Source organism: Chenopodium quinoa, unplaced genomic scaffold (assembly GCF_001683475.1).
Source record: "Chenopodium quinoa cultivar QQ74 unplaced genomic scaffold, ASM168347v1, whole genome shotgun sequence".
NCBI lineage: Eukaryota > Viridiplantae > Streptophyta > Magnoliopsida > Caryophyllales > Amaranthaceae > Chenopodium > Chenopodium quinoa.
In genome coordinates, this window is record NW_018742597.1 from 232,195 (window position 1) to 254,285 (window position 22,091).

General features: G+C 36.1%; 1 protein-coding gene across 1 annotated transcript; it reads right to left on the minus strand.

Annotated features, from left to right (window-relative positions):
• Positions 1-1,692: 1,692 nt before the first annotated feature.
• LOC110721108 (protein FAR-RED ELONGATED HYPOCOTYL 3-like) lies at positions 1,693-4,797 on the minus strand. The gene is made up of 7 exons (XM_021900235.1): positions 4,665-4,797; positions 4,445-4,582; positions 4,119-4,185; positions 3,007-3,325; positions 2,745-2,891; positions 2,558-2,626; positions 1,693-2,454 (listed from the first exon to the last, which is right to left on the minus strand). The coding sequence occupies exons 1-7, from the start codon at positions 4,795-4,797 to the stop codon at positions 1,693-1,695; spliced, it is 1,635 nt and encodes a 544-aa protein (XP_021755927.1).
• Between the last annotated feature and the right edge of the window lie 17,294 nt (positions 4,798-22,091).

Genomic DNA, 22,091 nt, shown 5'->3' on the forward strand with positions numbered 1-22,091 from the left:
GCAATCACTATTGCTTATTTGTGGTGAATTTGACTAAAGGAAAAATTCAATTTATTTATAATCTGAATTATGATGAGGATAATCGTATCTTTTTGAAAAAGTTGTCTAGTCTCCTGGTATTACTTTCTCACTCTTCCATATTTTCACAATTAAGTTTATTGTTTATTGTTTGTATTGACTTGTTTATAGTGAGCCACATATTCTCACTCTTTTTCTTGTCTGGTGCTTCTGTGGTTGTTTAATGCGACTGTGATCTAATTATATGCTTTTTTTCTAGTGTGATATGATCAATACCTTCTTTGATCAAATGTTAACTTAATCTGGAGCTATGGTTGACTACGCTTTGGTGTTTCCTACTTTGAATTGGAGATCTAGCAAAGATAATTCAGATTCTGGTGTTTATATTATAATGAGCATGCTTTTATTCAATGGAGCTGATGAGTTTAAATGTTAAATTGTAAAAACAGTTATGATTCTTTCCCTTTTAAATTATTTGTTTTATTTCTTTTTATTAATATCACAATATCTTATATTGATTACTTACTTTTTTAGGCTTCAAATAGGAAGATTCTCCGTATTCAAATTGCTACATCTTTGGTGTTATCTGATATGAATGAAGCTAGATAAGTTATAATTGGTAAAGATGGCTGAGTTCAAATCTGATAGGCAGTGTCTTTCAAAAGAGGTTGTAGAAAGAAGAAAGAAAGAGATTGAAGAGAGGAAGAATAAGAAGAAGCTGACTGAAGACAAGAAGAAGAAAGGAAACGGGAAGGCTTAAGATGTCAGAACATTGTGTAACTAATATTTTGACTTAGTTATGATCATAATTTTCTGATGCTAAGCAAAGTACTTTGAACATTGTATAGCTAAATAGTATTAATTCAATATTTGTGTAGGTTATTGAAGATTGGAAAAATATTCATTTCGTGTAAACAAGCATTTGCCAACATTTTATGAAAATGGTATATTGTTTGTTTAATTCAATTATTAATGTTCTCTGTTATTAAAATAAAAAAAGGTCTCTATATTAACATACGGGTGAATATGTTAATGTGAATTGTTATTATAAACTTATCTTTATAAAGGTCTTTATGTGATAATAAAGGTAACTATGTTAATATTAGAGGTTAAATATATATTGAAAAGGTTTACGATGAAATGTCACTATATTATCATAGGTCACTATATGTTAAAATAAAGTCACTATATTTTTTATAAGGTCTTTGTTTGGTTAAAAAAGGTCACTTCGTTTTCAATATTGTATAGTGTCAAAATTAAGGACTATGTTAAATTAATCGTAATTATTGTAGGCCACTATATGTTAAAATAAAGTCACTATTTTATTAATAAGGTTACTATTCTAAATATAAAGGTAACTATGTCAAAATTATGGACTATATGTTAATTAATGGCGAAAAACTGACAATACAAGGTTATGAAATAAAGATTACTATTTAGGAATAAAGATCACTATATTTTAAAAAAAAAAAAAATTACGATTCCAAAAAATTTATATCTCAAAATGAAAGGTTACTATGCCAATCATAAAAAACACTATATCATATTAATCAGTATTTAAAAGATATAAAGTTTCCAAAAATGAAATTACAAATAAAATGTAACCATGTAACAATACAGGTTACTATGAAAAAATTTGGTGTTCTTAAGACAAAATTTGATTTCTTTAGACTATTAGAGCATATACTTATTATTAATATTTGGTGTTTTAGCACCAAATTCTCTATGCTTCCTCCTCTTCCCCTTTTTCATGTAGTCATAGCTTCCTGGAATCCTTTTATTTGATTGTTTTCCTTTAGTTTTTGCACGAGCTGGGTCCAGTACTTGAACAACACTAGATGAAGTTGCTTCTGAATTCTCTTTTACACCTGTAGTGTTCTCAGAATGGTTGTTAGTTGATTTCATAGCAGAAATAATCTCATCTATTGCACTTGAATCTTTTAGGAAGCTTTCTTCTAAGACTTTTCTTGCTTGTTCAAACTTGTGGCTCTTAAGGATTAGACTATAATACTTCCTCACCATGTGTAGCCGCCCGGGTGTGAAGTTGTTTAATGTCCCCTTCTTCTTTTGCTTTGCCTCCTTACTTTTCCAAACTTCAACCTTAGCCATTTTAGTCCACCTGAAAAATATGTATTGCTCTGGGATTTTTTCAACAGAATGCATGTGCAAGATTCTAAGGCTATGGAAGCATAACCAACCCGACTCTTCAAAATTCTTGCATGGACATTGAGTTGTTTGGTTTGCTGGATCGTAAGTTACTGCTGGAGTTGTGCCATCTCTGCCTTCAAGGTACACTTGGTAAACCATTTTGCCTCCATTAATCAATAGCAGATTAGTTTGAGATCCAATGGCTAGGTTGAATTCTTCTTCAAAGTCGCTGAATAATGTATGTGTATAAACCTCAGCAGCATGTTTAAGTAAGGCAAAATTGGATAACTTGAAGTAGGAATTGATTTTGTGCTATTGAACTCATAAAAATCCTTATTCCTTCTCGAAGTCTTCACTGTCTTTTGAAATATGTTGTAGAATTCTGTCAAACTTGTCTTCTTGTTTGCTTTGAATCCCACTGCATGATTTGTGCTCTCACTTCTTTGTGACGACAAGATTCCTGCGGAAAAAAAGTCCTTACTTAGAGCTGTTGACCACTTATGCTTTAGTGAGTATAACCTTTTGAACCAACTGTCGTTTTTCAGCTTGTACTTTGTCATCATTGAATCCTAACATACTTCAAACTGAGCTTTGTAAATACAACCACTCAAGCATTTCGTGAAAGCATCTTTGAATGTGTCATCACTCCACAAAACTCCAAATCTTGTTACAACACTTTGAATCAAATGCCATAGACATAGCCTATGTTTAGTGTTTGGAAATACCTGTACATTTTCATACAGTTACTATAGTTTCACAAATGGTTACTGCATTTAAAATAGAGGTAACTAAATATAATTTCAGTACAAACATATTTAGATGTAGTATTAACCAAATTACCTTGGGTATTGCTGCTGCCATGGCTGCATCTTGGTCTGTAAATAGTGAGACAGGAGATTTACCACCCATTACCTTTTTGAAGGTCTCAAATAGCCACACAAATGACTCTATGGTCTCATCACCAATAAAAGAACAAGCAAACATAGTGTTCTTCCAGTGGTTGTTTATTCCTACAAAGGGTGCACAAATGAGGTTGTAACAATTCGTCCTATATGCAGTGTCAAATACAGTGACATCCCCATATATTTTGTAATCTTCAAGCATCATAGAATCCCTCCAAAACAAGTTACAAACCCTTCCATCTGCGTCCAACCTTACTCTGAAAAAGAAGTTAGGGTCTTCAGAATAAGCTTCCTATAATTTGTCACCAACTACTTGAGAATCTCCTCCTTCAATGGCCTTTATTTTCAATTTATAACAATAATTCATGTGGTCTTTCACTGTATGACCAATAGCATCTTCTCCTCCAGCTTCATTTGACATGTAATTAAAGGATTCCATAGGTCTTAGTCCAGATTCTTGCATGGCCTCAATCACTTGCTCTTTAATTTGAGTGGATGATTGTGCATCACACATGCTGAGCTATCTCAAATTACCCCTCCTCATTCAATTTGGCTATTATCAAAACATTACAGTTCGTCCTTGTTATTGGAACTCTCCTACTTTCCTCTGTCAAGAGTTCTGGAATTTTTTTTCTTCTTTTTACCAGAATTTCTCAATCCAACTGCAGATCATAAAAAGAAATTTTTGGTGATAATATCTTTAGTTCCTGTTTTGCTTTTCTAACACTAAAACCAACTGCAGTAGCATGTTACAATACAATTCATGTATTTCTGCAAGTGTTGCTCGAGTTTCTCCTACTAACCAACCACTAATCTCTTCATTATTATTTGCACCATCCATAATTATCATTTATATAGGTCAAATTGGGGATATGGCAATTGCACTCTAAAGTCTACAGTACAGCAGACATATTAGAAAAGCACTAACCATCATGTAAGTACCATGTATTTATGCTATATAAAGTTATAGACAAGATCATGAAGAAGATTGATATAATTTAAATGCAAACATGAGGAAGACTGAAGTCTTCACAAGGCAAAATAAGATACCTTGACATTGCAGGAAACCACCTCCTTCTTATACCCTGACAATCTAACATTCCCATTAACATATGACCTATTTTAAAAAAGGTTTAAAATAGATCACTACACTATCGCTAAAGGCAACTATATTACTTAAAACTGGCTTTGCATGTCTCTAACTACTGTAAACCTATTTATTTTCAATTAATATAAATTATGTACTACTAGTTGCAATTATACGAATTAATACCTAAATGCCTAATTTAATTTTCCAAACAAACAATTGCAATTGCATAATTGCTTAATTCACATTATCAAATTCTAAAATCAATTGCATATATATTGCAGAATACCTTGAGCTTCCATTACATGTTGATTTTCCTCCTGAACTTCATTCTCATCCTCAGCTTCAATAATAGCTTGTTCCACATCTTCAACAGCGTCATCTTCTTGTTCAAGTTCGAATTGAATGGGATGATGATACAAGCTTTCTATATTTGACAAATCAGACAATGATCAATAAATTTGCACAGTTTGATCAAAATCAATTAGATGATCAGTAATAATTCTTACCGTCATAGTTGCTTTCAATTTGAGCTTCATCGTTCAGATCGAAATTGATGACATTAATATCGAAGTTTTCTATGGTATCCTGTATATTTCGATTTAGATCAATTTCAATTGATTGTATAGAAGATTTTTCCATGAATTTTGCATAAATTGATTGATTATGGAGAGATAATTAACCCTAGAATTGATTAGAAGGAGAGAGAAAAAAAAACTTCGAGCTCTATTACGAACAGATTATGGCGTAGATGATGAAGTTGCAGGGGAAAGAGAATTCACCGTTTTCTTTTGTTTGGGGTTTTACGGGTTTAAAGTCTCGGAGTCTGTGGGCTGGGATTGCTGCTTGATGGGTTTGGCACATGATATTTTGTGGTCCACCCAAAATTTTTTATAAGAATGTATCTTGTAAATAGTAATGTAATAAAAATCAAAATAATGCAATTATTTAAAGACAAGATTACTATTAATGTAGAGTATTGCGTACGGCAAATGGAATCTGTTTCGGGAATCAAGATTGTAGATGATGTAAGTAATCTTTGATTCTAGTTGTCGGCTATAATAATGTCATTGATAACTCCCTGCCTTAAATTCCGCACGGTTTGGAGTGGGGCAAAGAACAAGCTATACTTCCTCTATTTCAATTTCAACTATGCGGTTCATCTTATTTTTCTCCAAAATTTAAATGTGAGCTTCTCATAACTTATTTTTATTTAATTTGATTAAAATAAGTCAAATAAAATAATTTTAAACAAATAGAGCTTTAGTTGACACATCTTGAATTCTTGATTCTAGATACTATTCACATAATTAAGTAATCCAGTTGTGATGTATGCTAGCTTATGACTTTTATGAGAATATATAATCATATGGAGTTTTATTATATTCATCTGATTATATAATTTCTAAGTATAAACTTTTAAGTATTGAATAGTTGAGGATATAATGTTTGGAATCGTATACTATTAGCATACATGCCAAATAAATGTACTCCGTACCAGCAAAGAACAAATTAAAAAATTTGTCACTTGACCAAAATTATAATGAAAATGGACCAGATCGAACCTGTCCAAAGAGAACTAGTTTGATCTCTAAGTCAATAAGTATTTCCTCCAATTTTTGAGTTCTATTCATTTATCGTTTTAACCTATTATTTAAAGTTTATTTTCTTTTACTTTATTCCTTTAATTTAATGACAACCTTTTTATTTTTATTTTTTTATCACCTACTACCCTACGTTGTGAGGTCCAATTATATTAAACAAATCTCTTATATTCTTCTTCTATAAGCCACTTTGAAGCAAAAGTAGTCGCATGCTAGCATGGTCCCTATTTCTATTTTTCCTTGGCTTCATGCCTTCATATAACTACAATAATTAAGTAAAACTTAGAAAAACGAAGGGAATACGATTTTTTGATTTTCTATCTAGTCTGGTCTAATAATTTTTTTTTAAAAAAGTCGATCTTAAATCGAATCGATATTTTGTTTAAAATTATGCATATAATATAAACCGTTAGGATGACTAATATGTCATGAAGGTTTTATATTTACATTTATTTAATATTATGCTTTCAAAAAGACAATAAACAATAATTAGCTTTCTTTTACTTATTGTTTCTTTTTCATATCATTATTATAAATATTAATATATTTTAAACTATAGGAAATATTAAATCGAATTGATCCAGTTTTTGGCCGAATTTTATTGATCCGGTCTAGGTCTAGTCTGATCTTTGAGTCTCAACTTTTAACAACAATACCATCCTTTCTAACTTTACTAAAATTTATCAGAATCCCAATACCATTCTTTCTAAATATATTACTAAAAAATTTCAAAATCTCGATTCTAACAACAATACCTTTCTCCTGAGGTTCCTATAAAAAATCTTCCTAGTATTGGTTTGTTTTAACTTATTTTGATTTATTTTATAAATAGGTTATCCCCGTGCAATGCACGGCTAAAATTAATCTTTCTTGTAATATGTTCTGTTGCATTACATTGTATATAAGGATTAGATTAGATATAAAAATAATTTATATAGTTAAGAATGTATGAACCACATTATTTACATTTAATAGTTGAAATAGTCAAAAGTTATTTAAAGATACATATTGATGAAATCTGAAGAAAAAAAATATACAATATACAATTAACACTAACGTCATCAAAATTATTATATTAGCTTCCAATAATAATTAACAGGTTGTATAGTAGTCTCTACAAGCATTTATTTGATTTTTTAGTCTAATTCATACAACAATTTTCAAAGCAATAAAAATAGAGTAGTTTAGCTTTAAAATAAATAAATATAAAAATAATGTCATCAAAGCATTTAGGCAGAAAATTTTTTCATGAAAAAGCGACAAGTGTACAAATTTAGAGAAAGATGATATTGGCATGTTTTGTTTTAATATTAGTTATTAGTTAATAGATAATATAAGAGAACATAGGGCTAGCTATAACAAAAATACAAATAACCCTAACCTCTTTCTTCTCTTTGTAAAACCCTACCCTCGGCCTCTATTATATTGTTGAATTTTGGATGACGAAGTCATTTATAAATTGGTATGGACGAAGTCATTTATTTATCAAAAAAAAGGTAAATGGTGCCATAAATAAAATCTTCAAGTGTGGAGTAGTTATTAGTCAAGATAAATTGTTTGAAAAATATCGAACTCTTAGTATTATTGATAAAAAAAAAGTTTAGTACAAGTATAAAGTAAAATTCATTGTACAAATAGGTACCAAAATCCAATTACTTGAATTGGCTATCTAGCTTGGTAAAATTGATGACAATAGACGCAACAAAGACGAACTCGTGCATTTGACCACCGAAAGTGAATAGAAGAGTTTGGCATTTGGCAATGGAGGAAAGAATTTTGACAAAGTAGAGAGGCCATAAATGGATAGGCGGCCACGGCCAACATATTTAATTGACTTCTACTTTCATATAGTTACACTAAATGTTATACATTTTCTACCTATCATAAATTTGGACCAACCTAATGCTTCCAATAAATTGACTACACCATCTTAACAAGTTATTAATTGGTACAAAAATAAATAGTACATACTTGTATAAAGCTGTAACTAGTAAAAGTATGAAGTACTAGTATAACAAGACTGACGAATGTCAATCTTTAATAAACATTCTACAATTTAAAGGTGAAAAGCAAAACATACTGGTTAGATTTTTTTTTTTTTTTTTTTTTTTTTTTTTTTTTTTGAATAACTTACCTTTTATAGGGCATCAAATGCAAATTTATTTATACTTTTACTTTCAATACTTTCATTACAGCAATACTATATTCAAGTACTTCCCTCAGTTATATGGTACGATGACTTTCCCCCTCACTCCCAAAGTGTCTGACCCGTAAATATCAAATCAAAAAAACTGTAAGGGTTAAGGTATGATCAGGGTCCTTCTCCATAACAAATAAAAATAAATTACTCTCTCTGTCCTATAATATATTACACAGTCAACATTACACATGCCAATGCACTAGTTTGACTTTATTTTTATATAATTAAATATTCATATAAATTATTTTAATAATTATATTATATATGAAACTTTATATTAATACCTATCTAACGACATATTTTATGATAAAATATGTTTTTATTATATTAGTAAAAAATTATGGACAAAGCTAATGCATGAATAGTAAAAAACGTTCAACGTCTCATGTATTATGGGACGGAGGGAGTATATAGTACGGTGACCCAATTTTTGAGATAGTCCCAATTTATCACCTTGATAAACAAAATTCGTTTATAAAGTGGCAAAATTGTAAATAAATCAACAATAATGTCTAATCAACATGACATTTTTGTAAATATATCAACAATTGTAAGACCCATATTTAACAATAAGTTTTGATTTATTTACAATAAACAAATTTTGTTTATCAAGGTGATATACTTGTATTTTTTCGTTAATTACTCCCCTCGCTTTTTTGTCCTACTATAAATATAGATGCAAATCAATATCAAAGGGGTAGAGTTAGAGAGAAAAAAACTTATTCGTTGCTTTCTAGAATAGATGACACACTTTGACTCTTTTCACTATTCATATACTAACTTTGACTATCCATTTTACTAATATTTGCGGTCAAAATTAAGCATTAATTGTCATATTTGCCAAATTTAACTGTGTTAGTCATTTTGAAACAAAGAGGGCATTTAATTGTTTTTAACTCTACCTTTATTTTGAAGTAATTGCAATTTTTTATTTTGGTCAAAAGATTTTTTTTTTTTTTTTTTTTTTTTTTTTTTTTTTTTTTTTTTTTTTGTGAACAGTTGGTCATAAGGAGAAGAAAGGGCATATGAAACAATGCAACTATTATACGCAGTATACATTTTTATTTTTAATTTTTTGGGAAGGACATAGTATACATGATGCATGCTAACGTTAAGATTGAGATGGAAAATGTAAGGATATCTAATTCATTTTAACTAAAAAGTTTTACTAGAAAAAGAAATAGTGCAACTACTGTGAAATTTTCTTTATAGGAAATGGTGCGAATGTTTTGAAATGGAGGGACACCTTTTATGCAAGATAGAAAAAAAGATCACGGTATCTCATCATTACAGTTAAGGCCTTGTTTGGGATTTTTCCCCAAAGTGAGCTTATTTGTATTTTGCAAATTGGTTGCGTGGCAAAATTATTTACCAAACTAAGCTTACAGGATAAAACGCCGTCTTGGACAACATTTTATGCCCTAGTTTTTTTTAAAAAAATTCAATTTGTAAAACGCTGTCTGAGACAACGTTTTACCTATTGACTTTTTTTTTTTTTAAATTTCTTATTTTCTAATTTTTTTTTTAAAAAAAATCAAATACACATAAGACGCTGTCGGGACAGCTTTTTATGTACAAAATTTTTGTTGCACATAAAACGCTGTCTGAGACAGTGTTTTATGTACAAATTTTTGTTGTACATAAAACGCTGTCTGAGACAGCGGTTTATTTACAATTTTTTTTTGTACATAAAACGCTGTCTCAGACAGCGTTTTTTTTGCTGAACTGCAATATCAGCAGCAAGCAGGCTTTCTTCTCTAATTTCTGCCCCCAACACACCACCCCCAGCCTTCAATAAGCCACCACCCTCAACCACCACCCCCACCACCAACCCCTACCGTTGACCACCACCAACCACCACCTCCCGCCACTTTCGACCACCCTTATGCACTTCAAAACACTCCAACCACCCCCAACAACACTACAACCACCTCCACCACCAGCTCCAACCTTATCACCACCGTCGACCACCACAAACCACCACCAACAACACTACAACCACCATGAACCACCACATTAACCACCACGGGCCATCGCTTCTACCCCGTTTCTCATTATGGAGCCCAAATGTCTGATGTTTGATATATATCGTCCTAGAAGGATCTATTTTGACTGACATAAGTCCGATTTGGACAAATAAGGAAATTAAACTTCAAACCACACACAAATTCATTCAAAAAACATTTATTATATTAATAATGTAAGTGTTATGTACATCATTCTAGAATATCCGGCTACAGAAAATAAAACAGGTAATACTATCCGGACTCATTTATTCGGGGTAACGGTTCTGTATTCTGTCTTTCGTCCCTCCGTCTGACATGACGCCGCCTGCAATGAGTAATGGTGGTGAATGGGTCTTGGGGCGGTGGGGGAGTCTGCTGGCTGGACGATGGGTCCTCCTGGGTACCAGTGGGTGCAGTACTATGGATGATGTAATCCTCTACGTCTCTAGGTGACGTAGGATCACCTCCACCGCTGCTCTAGCCGAGCTCGAACTGTGAATGGACGGAGTGGCCATCATGACCGTCCCGCTGGTGGACGAGATAGCCGTGATCATATCTCTGTAAGGTAGAGATGCCCATATCTCGCACCCGCTCGACCTGGGCTCTGGTGGGTCCGTTTGGAAGGGCGACTGATAGTGCATCAACCATCGCCACCATATCCGCCGCCTGTAGTAATCATCGATCAGTCAGTTGTATGATATAGAAATTTTAAAATTGAGGACAATAAGTAGAATAAAAGAAACTCACATATCCGCTAATTATGTCATATGCTGGATGGTAATGTGTGGATGGTGGTGTGTAGCTGGGGTTGATGAAACGTCGTGTAATACGCATGTACCACACCATGTATGGATCGTGAGGATCCATAACGCCCTACATCGGATCACCTCTAATGACGAACTTCAACCATTGCTGCCATAGCTCAAGGAAGCGCCAATGCTCCAGTGACCAGTTTGTCTCCCCCTTTCCCCGACGGTCAATGCCGTGAAGGCGTACACTAGTGTCAGACTGCTGGGGGATAGGCTGGCATAGTCTAAACTGTCGCATGACTCGGTCGGGTAGGTGACTCTCCACAACCTCGAAACAGATCAGGGGGACCCTGGCACGCCACCCTGCCTGATGATCCAGCAGATGTACAGGCATGGCATCTACCAAGTCAGGTACATACGAATCCCATGTCATCTGCTTTAAAACAGCAACAATAATATCATGAATAGGTTAGTCCACTTACAGTATACACAGTACATAAATGTTTACAAGTATCTTTTAAGTTACCTCCTGATCCTCGGTGAGTCGGTCAAGGGAGTCTTGGTAGTACGGAAGACCCCTCGGTGCATGCGCATGTGTGAGTCTGGGGATCACCCACCTATGGCAACAAATTGTTTTAGTTTGTCATCCAGCAAAATGAAACCGTATGGGGGCAAAAAAGAATGACAAATTTTACAAACCTGCAACCGTACGCCTCATCAGGTGTAGGGAGCGGTGGACCGATGTACGCCTGATACTGCTCGTCCCGGTCCTGCAGCCCCCGACGATGTAAATCAGGCCTACCTGGTCTTCCTACATGGATGTGCTCCCAAGCCCATAACTGTAATACCAAAATACAAAACTATGTTAAGTATAACGTAAGTCATTGCCAAACTAGCTTGTGGATAATTAGGTGGGTTACCTGAAGCACAATTAGAGGTCCTCCGATCTACCTGAACCACGGTGGGAGGCTCTACACAGGTGGCAATACAACGTCGCCAAACAGGCACTACCCGAGTTGTATCCACGGATATGATCCTAGTTATGGTCTAACAGCTGTAGGTAAATAAGCTGCATATGGCTCCCGCTCTTGTTGTCGAACAACACCCCCGATATGAGCAGGAACAAGTATGCTCGAGCGTGTCTCTGAACTGCGGCGTCATCAGCGTCCGCAGGCAGCGCACGGAAAGTATAGCGTATCCAGCTGGTCCTCAACCCGGAGCCCTTAATATTGTCGGGACCCGGTTGAACCCCGAGAACCCGGGCTACCAAACCAACGAGATTGACTAACGCATGTCCTGTCACCACAGTCCCATGTATAGGAATGTGCGTGAGTATCGCGACCGTCCTGCAACGTAACCGTCGTCTCCCCAACCAGTAGATGGAAGGAGTGCGTCTCCTGTCTCCATCTCTCCACTATTGCAGTGACAAGCGCTCAATCGATCTCTCTGAACGCCATCCGATGAATACCACCAAAGCCAGCGTACTCGACGTACGCAATAATGCGTGGATCGACAACCCAGTCGCCCATAACCCTGGTAGTGTAGTGCCTGCAAACCAGCATCTTCGCTACATCAACCTGAAAAATCATTGTACAACCGTAATTAAAATTATATTGTACATCAATGTATAAAAAAAAAGTACATGAAATAATAGATGAAATATTACCGTCTGTTCCCATATGTCAATGCTCCGATATTTGTCTTGTAGTGTCAGGATAGAAGGGTCAACAGGTCCGGGTGTCCTATCTTCTTCGTCCATGATATCTGTTCTTGAAAACGTTATATACCAAATACCAACACAATTACTGGATTAGCCATTAAACATAAGATGGACGAGTTAAAGGCAAAGACAGAAAATTTCAAACGACATCCAAAGTAGAAAGTAGAAATGATCCAAATGTTACAAATGTTACAAACTTTAGAAAATCTGATACAAAATAATTCTACTTTCTACTACTATAACATATAACAAATACAAACTTAGGTCCTATGTCGGTCTAGATGGACACGTTGTTCGGTTTTGACTCTACTGGTGACAGCGGCTGCATTTGCTCGGGGCCAGTTAGTCTCTTCCATTTCATTGCGTATGCGCTTTGACCTTGGCCGCCCTTTTCCACGTACCATGCTGCCGTCCGGAATGAGTTTAGGGCCGACGTACTGCGTCCAGGTTGTCTCGCAGGGGATAGGCCAGAATTGTGGTGCATAGGTGTTCGTGTAGGCCTGCGATTGCAAAATTGTGGTGCACAAGGTCCACCCACGGCTGCTTTGATAGTGAATACGTCGCACAGACTGCTAGAACATGAGAACATGGGAGGTGGAATATCTTTGGTTTGTTGCATGTACATGTTCTCACACTTAAAGTTAACAGTATGTTAATGGCCTCCTTTACTACCAAGTCGCTCTCCCCTTTCTGTTGTAACTTGGTAAATATGCAAACGACGGTTATAGGCATCCATTCTGTGATATCTGGCTTTTACGTTGTTCTTCTCCAGAATGGCAGTGACCTTGGGGGGGGGGTATGCAAGTCCCTGTTCAGACCTAGCCTCAGAAGACTCCCTTCTCAAAGTGAAATACCTGTTAACTCTGTGGAAAGTTAACTCGATAAGGGACATGATCAGTAGAAACGGAGCTCCCTTCAACACATTGTTAAATGTTTCAGAGAAGTTTGTAGTACATATCCCATATCTGCGACCAGCGTCGTGAAACAAAGACCACATAGGAAACGACACTTGGACAATATACTCTATGGCCTAGGTATATGCCTGACCGATCGAACACAGATCAACTTGCAGTTTTCTTTCTTGCCTTTGGTACTTAGCAGCCTTGAACATATATTTCATGTCATAGCTTCGCACGTGAGTCTTCAAGTTAGAAGCCATGTGGCGAACACAAAACCTGTGATAGGCTCGCGGCCATTGAATCCAACGTTAGGATCATTAATTGCTGCAATAATCCCAGCATGTCGATCAGATATAACACAGAGGCCATCTCGTTGTGTGACATGAACCCGAATGCAGCCCAGGAACCAAGACCAGCTGGAAGTGTTTTCCCCTTCAACCACCGCAAATGCTAGCGGAAATACTTGGAAGCTTGCATCCACACTTATAGCAACCAATAATGTTCCTTTATACTTCTCGTAGAAGTGCGTCCCATCGATACAGATAACAGGCATACAATGTTTAAAATCGTCGATACAAGGACCAAAGGCCCAAAACACTCGTTCAAACACTTCCATGTTGCTGTAGTATACACCGTCCACCAGAGCTTTGTGTTTCCATACGACACACATTCCCGGGTTTGATTATTGGAGTGCTTGCATGAAGTGCGAAAGTCTGCCGTAAGAACTCTCCCAATCCCCAAATATTTCAGCTATAGCTTTCTCCTTGGCATAACATGCTCTTCGATATGGAACATCAAAATGAAATTGCTTGGAGATGAGTTCCTGTATGAATTCAACTTTCAAGGACGGATTTTTCCGCACAAAGGACTTCACATATTATGATATTATGGACAAATCCAAGTGTGGGTGATCAGTAGATAGTACTTCAGTGACACAATTCTCCCAGTGCGGGCCTTTGTACGTGACTAGGGTAAAGCCACGCGAGTGCTTACTTGATTTCGTACCCGTAGCATCCAACCACATTTCTTCTTGCACCACAAATGAAGGACACTCTCATTCGATGTCACTGTGGTGTAGAATTGATTCCTCTATATAGAATACATCTTCACCATTTATTGAAGCATTTTCTTACTTTCAAAATACATCCCCTTCTCAAATTCTCCCCCGGGAACAAGCGATGTATGGCTACCCAATTCGGCCCAATACTGATCAACTTCATATTTCTCGTTTACTTGACTGAACCAAGGTACGGGAGTTCTAACTAGGGGCTCGCCAACTTCCATGTGTGCAGGTTTAACATCCATGTTCTAAAGTTCATCTTCCTCCTCTCCGCTCTCGCCCTCATCATTTGTATACACATCATACATAGACAATTCGTTATTCACAATAGTTTCAAGATGATTTGGCACAAGTTGAAACGGCGATGCTTGAACATCATCTTGCATAGGCGAATAACTGTGCAATTGCATCGATGAAGGTGTGACGGTGTTTGATGTCGAAGGCCCAGGTTGGCCGGTCATTGCCACATATGCCCCCCCATGTACAGGTGAAGCTATATGAGAACTAAACGGAATGTGAAATTGATCGTCGTGCAACATTCGACTGAAAGATCCCATCCCATATTCGGTTGATGGAATGTCGTGTGAGGGAACTTGGAAGGGCTCTGTGTTGTAACCAGAAATATATGTGGATTGTTGTTCTAGCCGAGTACTTTGTTAGGTACATATAGGCACCATTTCTACATATATATCAGTGGGAACACCCTTCATTACAACAACGCTCCTCAGAGCTTTCAAATGTTTATTCGTAGAAACGGGTAACACTTGAAGCCCATTGCCAGTCTCAAACCTCATTTTAATGTTTAGTTCAACATTCCTTGGGTTTGAACCAATACTACTATGAACCTCGTTCATCAAATCATTGAAAGTCATGTTCGGTTCAAGTGTTAGTGGTTCCATATTTCCTCCACTATACTCGACACGGGGTCCATCAAACAAAATTTCACCTCCCCACCGGCATAACAAAACTACATTTTGTGTAGCCATATTCTACATAACATCCAAAACACGCCATAATTAAACAACAATGTACATACTTTTCAAATTAACACAACTTAGAAGCACTAAATCAACATTAATAAACAACAATGTAGGTTATCACAATCACTCAAAAACCAACAATTATCAACCATTATCAACAATTATCAACATTATCAACAATTATCTACACTAACAATTCAACATTTCCAACAATTTTCTACACTAACAATTCAACAATACCAACAATTATCAACACTAACAATTCAACATAATAAACAATCACAATTCAACATTATCAACAATAACAATTCAACATTATCAACACTAACAATTCAACATTATTAAGATTTTAACCACAATTCCAAAAACAAAAACAATTCAACATAATCAACAATAATAATTCAACTTTATCAACACTAACAATTCAACATCATCAACACTAACATTCACAAAAAAAATATCAACAATTATAAAAACCCTAGATTTTAAAAACCTAAGAGAGAGGGGGCAAGTACCTAATTCGACAAGGAAGTGAAGAGAGCATCGTCGTTGGCTGGCGGTGGTCGACAGGAGACGGCGGTGGGGGGGGGGGGGTTATTTTGGGTTGCGTGACAGAGCTTAAGTGAGAGAGAGATCGGGTTAGGGGATTGAAATGAGGGAATAGGGTTTTAGAGAAAGAAAGTAAGGGAAATCAAGGAAAGATTGTAGATTTTAAAGATTTTCTATGTGACAAGAAGATTTGAGATCTCTACATTCAATCAATGAGAATTTCTTACTCTCTCTCCACTTATTTATTGTTTTAATTAGTTAATCTCTTTTTCTTGATTAGTTGATTAAAGCTTGTTGGTTTTAGTTTGTTAATCATGTTTATTGAGTAGTTTTCTTTCTAGGGAGCTTGGTGATGATTAATTTGTGATTTAAACATGTTTATGAGTTAGGTTTTTTGTTTAGTGGTGATTAAATTCTTTGTTATGCATGTTCAACCACATTTTGCTTATAAGTTGCAAATTATATGTGATTTATGGGTGAGTGAAGCTAGGGATCGACGACAGTGAGCCTAGTGTATCTCATTTGATCGAATTGTGCTTGTTTGTACCTCTAAATATATGGCTTTACGGCGACAGCGTGAATGCTGCGCTTAGAGAAATCAATTGCTACCGACTGGTTAGTAGATTGTATCTTGAATCAATGAGCATGTTAACTTAGTTCACTATGTTTTCCATTTTGCTTAATTCTTGATCGTTGTTTGATTTGCATGATTAGTTTAATCCAACCTCCTTAGTTTGTTTATTTATCGTTCTTTTTGTTAGTGTTCTCCTTTAGTGTTAGTTTTCTTAATCCATTGATTTGATATAGCTTAATAGTTGGTGGTGTTTGATAGTATTTATGTCGTCCCTGTGGTTCGATCCCTCTTCTTGCCATATACTTGTATTTGGTTAGTTAAGTGTTATAAATATTTTTTGATTGTCGGGTGTTTTATTTGACGACGTGAAATATCCATCATCACTTAATAATATAGTAGTAATAGAGTACGTAGCATTATAATGCATGGTATAAAACAATGCATGCAAAGGTGTTGGGTTTGTAGTAATGGTAAAGGAGCAGGGGTACATAGCACCATACGGACAGTGGTGATGCGGGTAGGTAGTCTGGTTAACGAGTGTCGGCAAAGTTGTACAAAGGAGGGTAGTAGGCGGCAAAGATGGGCAGCAATAAGGTGATAGCAGCTAGGAAACGATGGTCAGTTTGCGGTTGTGTCACGTAGGAAGAGAAGAGCAAGGAATTAAGAGGAAAAGGAATAAAAGAGTGAACAGTGATTTCAAGGGAATAAAAGGAGAGGAAATTTCTGATTTTGGTGTGAGAAATTTGTTAAGGATTGAGGGTCCATTTATAGTGTTTAAAGGGTGAAAAGGATAGAGTTGAAGGTACGATATGATTAGTAGAAAATGTTATAAGTTTGGGGTTTGTTAAAGTACTTGAATCAAATTAAGTCTAGGTGAGTAGTTAGGAATAAAAGATGAGAAGAAATATTAGATAAAAGTACAATTGATTAGGGTATTGGAAGGAGGAAGATAAAAACAAGAATAAGATAATAAAGAAGGTTTAATGGTTAAGTTAAAATAAGATAAATATGAAAAGAATGGTGTCCTTCGAACAACTGTATTATTCCGATAGATGATTCGGAATTATTAGAAAGCTAATTATTCAGTGAGGTCAAGTGATCGGAATGCCTAGCTGGAGGCCGCTTCCGATTAGTAATATTAATGCATAATTAATATTACAACTTAATCTTGGCTGAACCCTTCGGGTCATACCCAATCAAGTAATCGAACCTAAACAACGAATTAATCCGAGGGATTAAATGAGTCATTAGAGTATTACGAACAAAGACGTCGGATATCGAGCTTAGAGCGTCGAAACCGAGCGTCATAAGTCGAGTCAAATTTAGAATTTGACGACACGAGAAATCAAGCAAATGACAAGTTTAAGCTAAGCCGTAGCTTCGCATTGGCCTAGCCATACGAAGGCTAGGCTAGCGTAGGGCACCAACCACATCGCATGGCTATTTTGGTTAAGGGATCTCCAAGAAGAGAATACATTAGTTTTAATACTCTAAGCTATTTTGGTCTAGCCCCGACTAAGCTTCGGGATATGGACCGTTCAGGTCGGGTCTCGAGGGTGAGAGCCGTCGGAGGCTTGCGCATTTGCGAAGCTTTACGCTTTCAAGTACGCGCTCTTAGAAAGAGCGAAGCACGCATCAACGGTAAGATCATCTTTTCTTCTTTCTCTCTCCTTGTTAATTAATTATGTGATTGTTAATTAATTAGTATGCATGTTTAGCTACTTCAATTTGTTTGCGGATTTGGGTGGGTTTCATTCCGCGTAATGCTGGACCCTACGAAACCCAACAGCAGTATCGGAGCCACGCTCATTTAATTATTGTAACTAGTAATTAATTAAGGTGATTTAAATGGATTTAAATTTCTGGTTGTGCTTTCTAATTATATTAGAAGCTCATTTTAATTAGTTTTAATCTCGTATTTATACTAATTTTAGCTAAAGATCCCAGATTTCGACCCAAAAGTAGTGAATTTTGGGTGGAATCCATGTTCTTAATCAGTTTTGTCCCTTCCTAAGAACTGTCCAAAAGCCAAAATCCACCCAGAAACATGTTTTTCGAGGAGTTTTTCGTTTTTGACGAAAAATTTTAAATCTTTAAACCTTGATTAATTATGGCATGTTAATGTTAGATTATGTGTATGGTTACATCATTAATCTACTGCAATAATAACCTTAATTAAGCATGTTTATGAAGTCATATTTTGGTTCTTAATTTGATGAGTTCATTTTTCACATAAACTTGCAATTTCACATTTTTGCAAATTAATTGCTTCAACTGTGAATGTTAGTTTATGGCGAATTTGTAATTTTGAGGCCCCTAAAATGCTTAAGATCTAATCTTTAATTGTTTATTTGGTTGGAACTTTACTTTCTAAATTCCATGTTGAACTAATTTTTGGATTTAATCATTTTTGAGTTGATTAAAGTCTTAAAAGTTAAAAACTTGTGATTGAAATTTAATATAATTTTCATATTGGAAAATGCAATTTTTCAAGTTTACACAAGTTAATGTTGGAAATTTTTCATTGGATGATTGTGTTTATTTTTTCCAACCCCTTTAATTTTGTCAAATCTCATTATTAATTTATGTTTAGTTAAATTAATTGTGAGAATGACCCTCAATTTTTGTAGCATCAAGTTGAGCCAAAAATAATTTAAAGAATGGTTCTTGAATTAATTTTGGTTTGTGCACTAATAATTGAATTTAATTAAGTTGGACTTATTTTATTTTCATTCTTGCTCAATATTTGTTCTAAAATTAATTTAGAATTAAATGTTTATGTCACACGAAATTGGGGATAAAATCCCGAAGTCTCAAGCGCGCAAATCGAGGCACGAAAACCCCAAGCATTCCCTCGGCTAGCTGGGCTGCTCGCTCAGCCCGCATGTGTCTGCCTAGGGATGCGGGCTGCTGGTGCAACGAAGTGTGCGTGCGAGTGTGTGTGCGAGAGCTGGTGCGTGTGCGCGGCTGGTGCGTGTGCGCGACTGGTACATCGAGGATGCGCGGCTGATGCGCACTTGGTGTTGCGGGAAGCTTGCGGCTAAGACAACACAAGCCCGCATGGCTTAAGGCCTTTAAGGCCGTGACTTGTGTGTGCATGTGCGCTGATATGGTCGGTGTAACGCGCTAGCGACATTGTAACCCACTCCCATGTGCTTGGCACAACAAGCGGTTGTGCGGGAGCAGCCACACAAGGCACCCCAAGCCTTGGTGCTAGGCACTTGGGCATCTTGGGCTATGTGTTTTGCGTTTTTGCCGATTTAATTATTTATTTAATTGTGGTTATTTATTTTAATTAAAATGAGGCTAGGCCTCGGTTTTTGCTGGCACTTGCAAAATAATTAGGCAAAATTTGGGTAAACCAGCTTAATTAAATTAATTGGATTAATTTTAATTAAGTTGGATGCGGAATTTAGTGGGAGCTTCCTTAATAACTTGAGCTAATTTTATTGCGTTTTAATCACATAATCGATTAACAACTTTGACTAGTTTTAATTAGGCGAGTTAATTCGATTAACCACCTAAGTTAATTACTAGTTTAGGCGTGTTATGCATTGTTACTTGTTTTACGTTGTAAAATGCATGGGTCATTCACATATAGTGAATGGATAAATGGAATGTATATTCTATCACAGGTTTTGTGAAAATGGCAACTAGTTGGCCCCGATAAGGATAGTAAATACGGACTGCGATCCGTTATGTATTTTTGTAAATCTAAATACGGTCTGCGTACCGTTGCGTATTTTGTACCTTAATATTTAGATTAGTCCTAGTCATAATTACCATTAGTTGCATAATTGGTGGAGATGTCTTGAAGACAGCGTTTCTAAGAAGACAAGCCAAGAGGATGCAACGAAAACCCTTGAAGACTTGAAGACTCAAGGGGTCATGCTAGTTGCCAAATGCATTTTTTACTTATGTTTTCTATATATAATTATGGTTATATATGAATGATATGTTAGGTGCATGTTTAGGATTTCGAATGTTGCGTTGATTAATTAAGTTCACTTAAATCAACCAACATAGAAACCCTAGGTCCCTATAAAATTGAGTCAAATTTTCCATTCCAAAATAATACTTACCGAACTAATGTGAATAGTGATGGGACATGCCAAAGCAAGGCATCACTATCTCCCTAGGAATGTAAGGTATATTAGGTATACAAGTTGATTTTGGTTAAGCTCAACGATATCAGTAAGGAGTCCTTAGATGTCGTGGCAATGGAGATAAAACGTCAAGAAAGCATTAGATGCGACGTTTAATCGAACCAAGAGTAAGTTAGATCTATTAACAATTGGATTGCTTACCCTAAAAATTAAGTGTTAAGACAAGCCAAAGCATGCTTAATCACTTTTTGATTTTTGGGATCTTCGAATCATTTTATTCTCGCCTAAAAGGGACAAATTTTAATGCGTGGATCAAACGCTCAATAAGATTGAAAATTTGCATGTATGCTTTAAATTTCAAACTTATTCGTTTTATGAATGCTTTTTCATTGCAAATTCTTTCAATTGCAGAATCATGTCGGCAAATAACTCAAACAACCAATTTTTGTTACAATCAATTCTCGACAAGGAGAAATTGAGTGGGCCAAATTTTCTTGATTGGCAAAGGAACTTGCGTATAGTTCTCATGCAAGAGCAAAAGGAATACGCCCTTGATGAGGAAATGCCCGATGCTCCCAATGAGGAGGTCACTCAGGCTGCCCTAAACCGATGGCAAACTGCCAATCGGGATGTCAAGTGCATCATGTTGGCCACGATGTCTCTAGACCTCCAAAAGACTTTCTTTGAAAAGGAGACGACTTTTGAGATCATTTCTGAACTTCAGGACATGTTCCAAGTGTAGGCCCGAACTGAGAGGTTCGAAAACCACAGGCAGATCCTTGAGAGTAAGCTCAAGAAAGGAGAGCCAGTCAGCCCACATGTACTTAAAATGATCGGATTATTTGAGAACATGGAAAGGCTTGACGTTGGGTATTCAACCGAGATGGCAATTGACATTATTCTCCATTCTGCTCAAAGTCTATGATAAGTTCAAGATGAACTATAATATGCACAGCATGGAGAAAACCCTCATCGAGCTTCATGGGATGTTGTAGCAAGCCGAGAAAACGCTCAAGGATGAGGGGAAGCATGAAATGCTAATGGTCAAGAAGGGCAAGCCATTCAAGCGCTCGGGCAAGAAGAAAGGCTTTAAGGGGAAGAGTAAGAAGATTTTTCCGCCTAAGTCAAACGCTACCAAGGGCAACAAGGTCAAGAAGGTAGCCTCTTCTAAATCCGATTCCGAATGTTTCTATTGCAAGAAGAAAGGACATTGGAAGCGAGATTGCCTCAAATTCAAGGAAGATAAGAAGAACGGCACCGTTGCTTTTGTATCAAGTATTTTTGTTATAGACTTAAACTTTGCTAGCAAAACATCATGGGTATTAGATTCCGGATGTGGCTCACACCTTTGTTCCAATGCTCAGAGACTAAGGATAAATAGAAGGCTAGAGAAGCGAGAGGTCGAACTCCGGGTTGGCAATGGAGCCAAGATGTCAGCCGTATCCATTGGAACTCTCAATTTGTCTTTGCCCTCTATGCTTATTCTAGA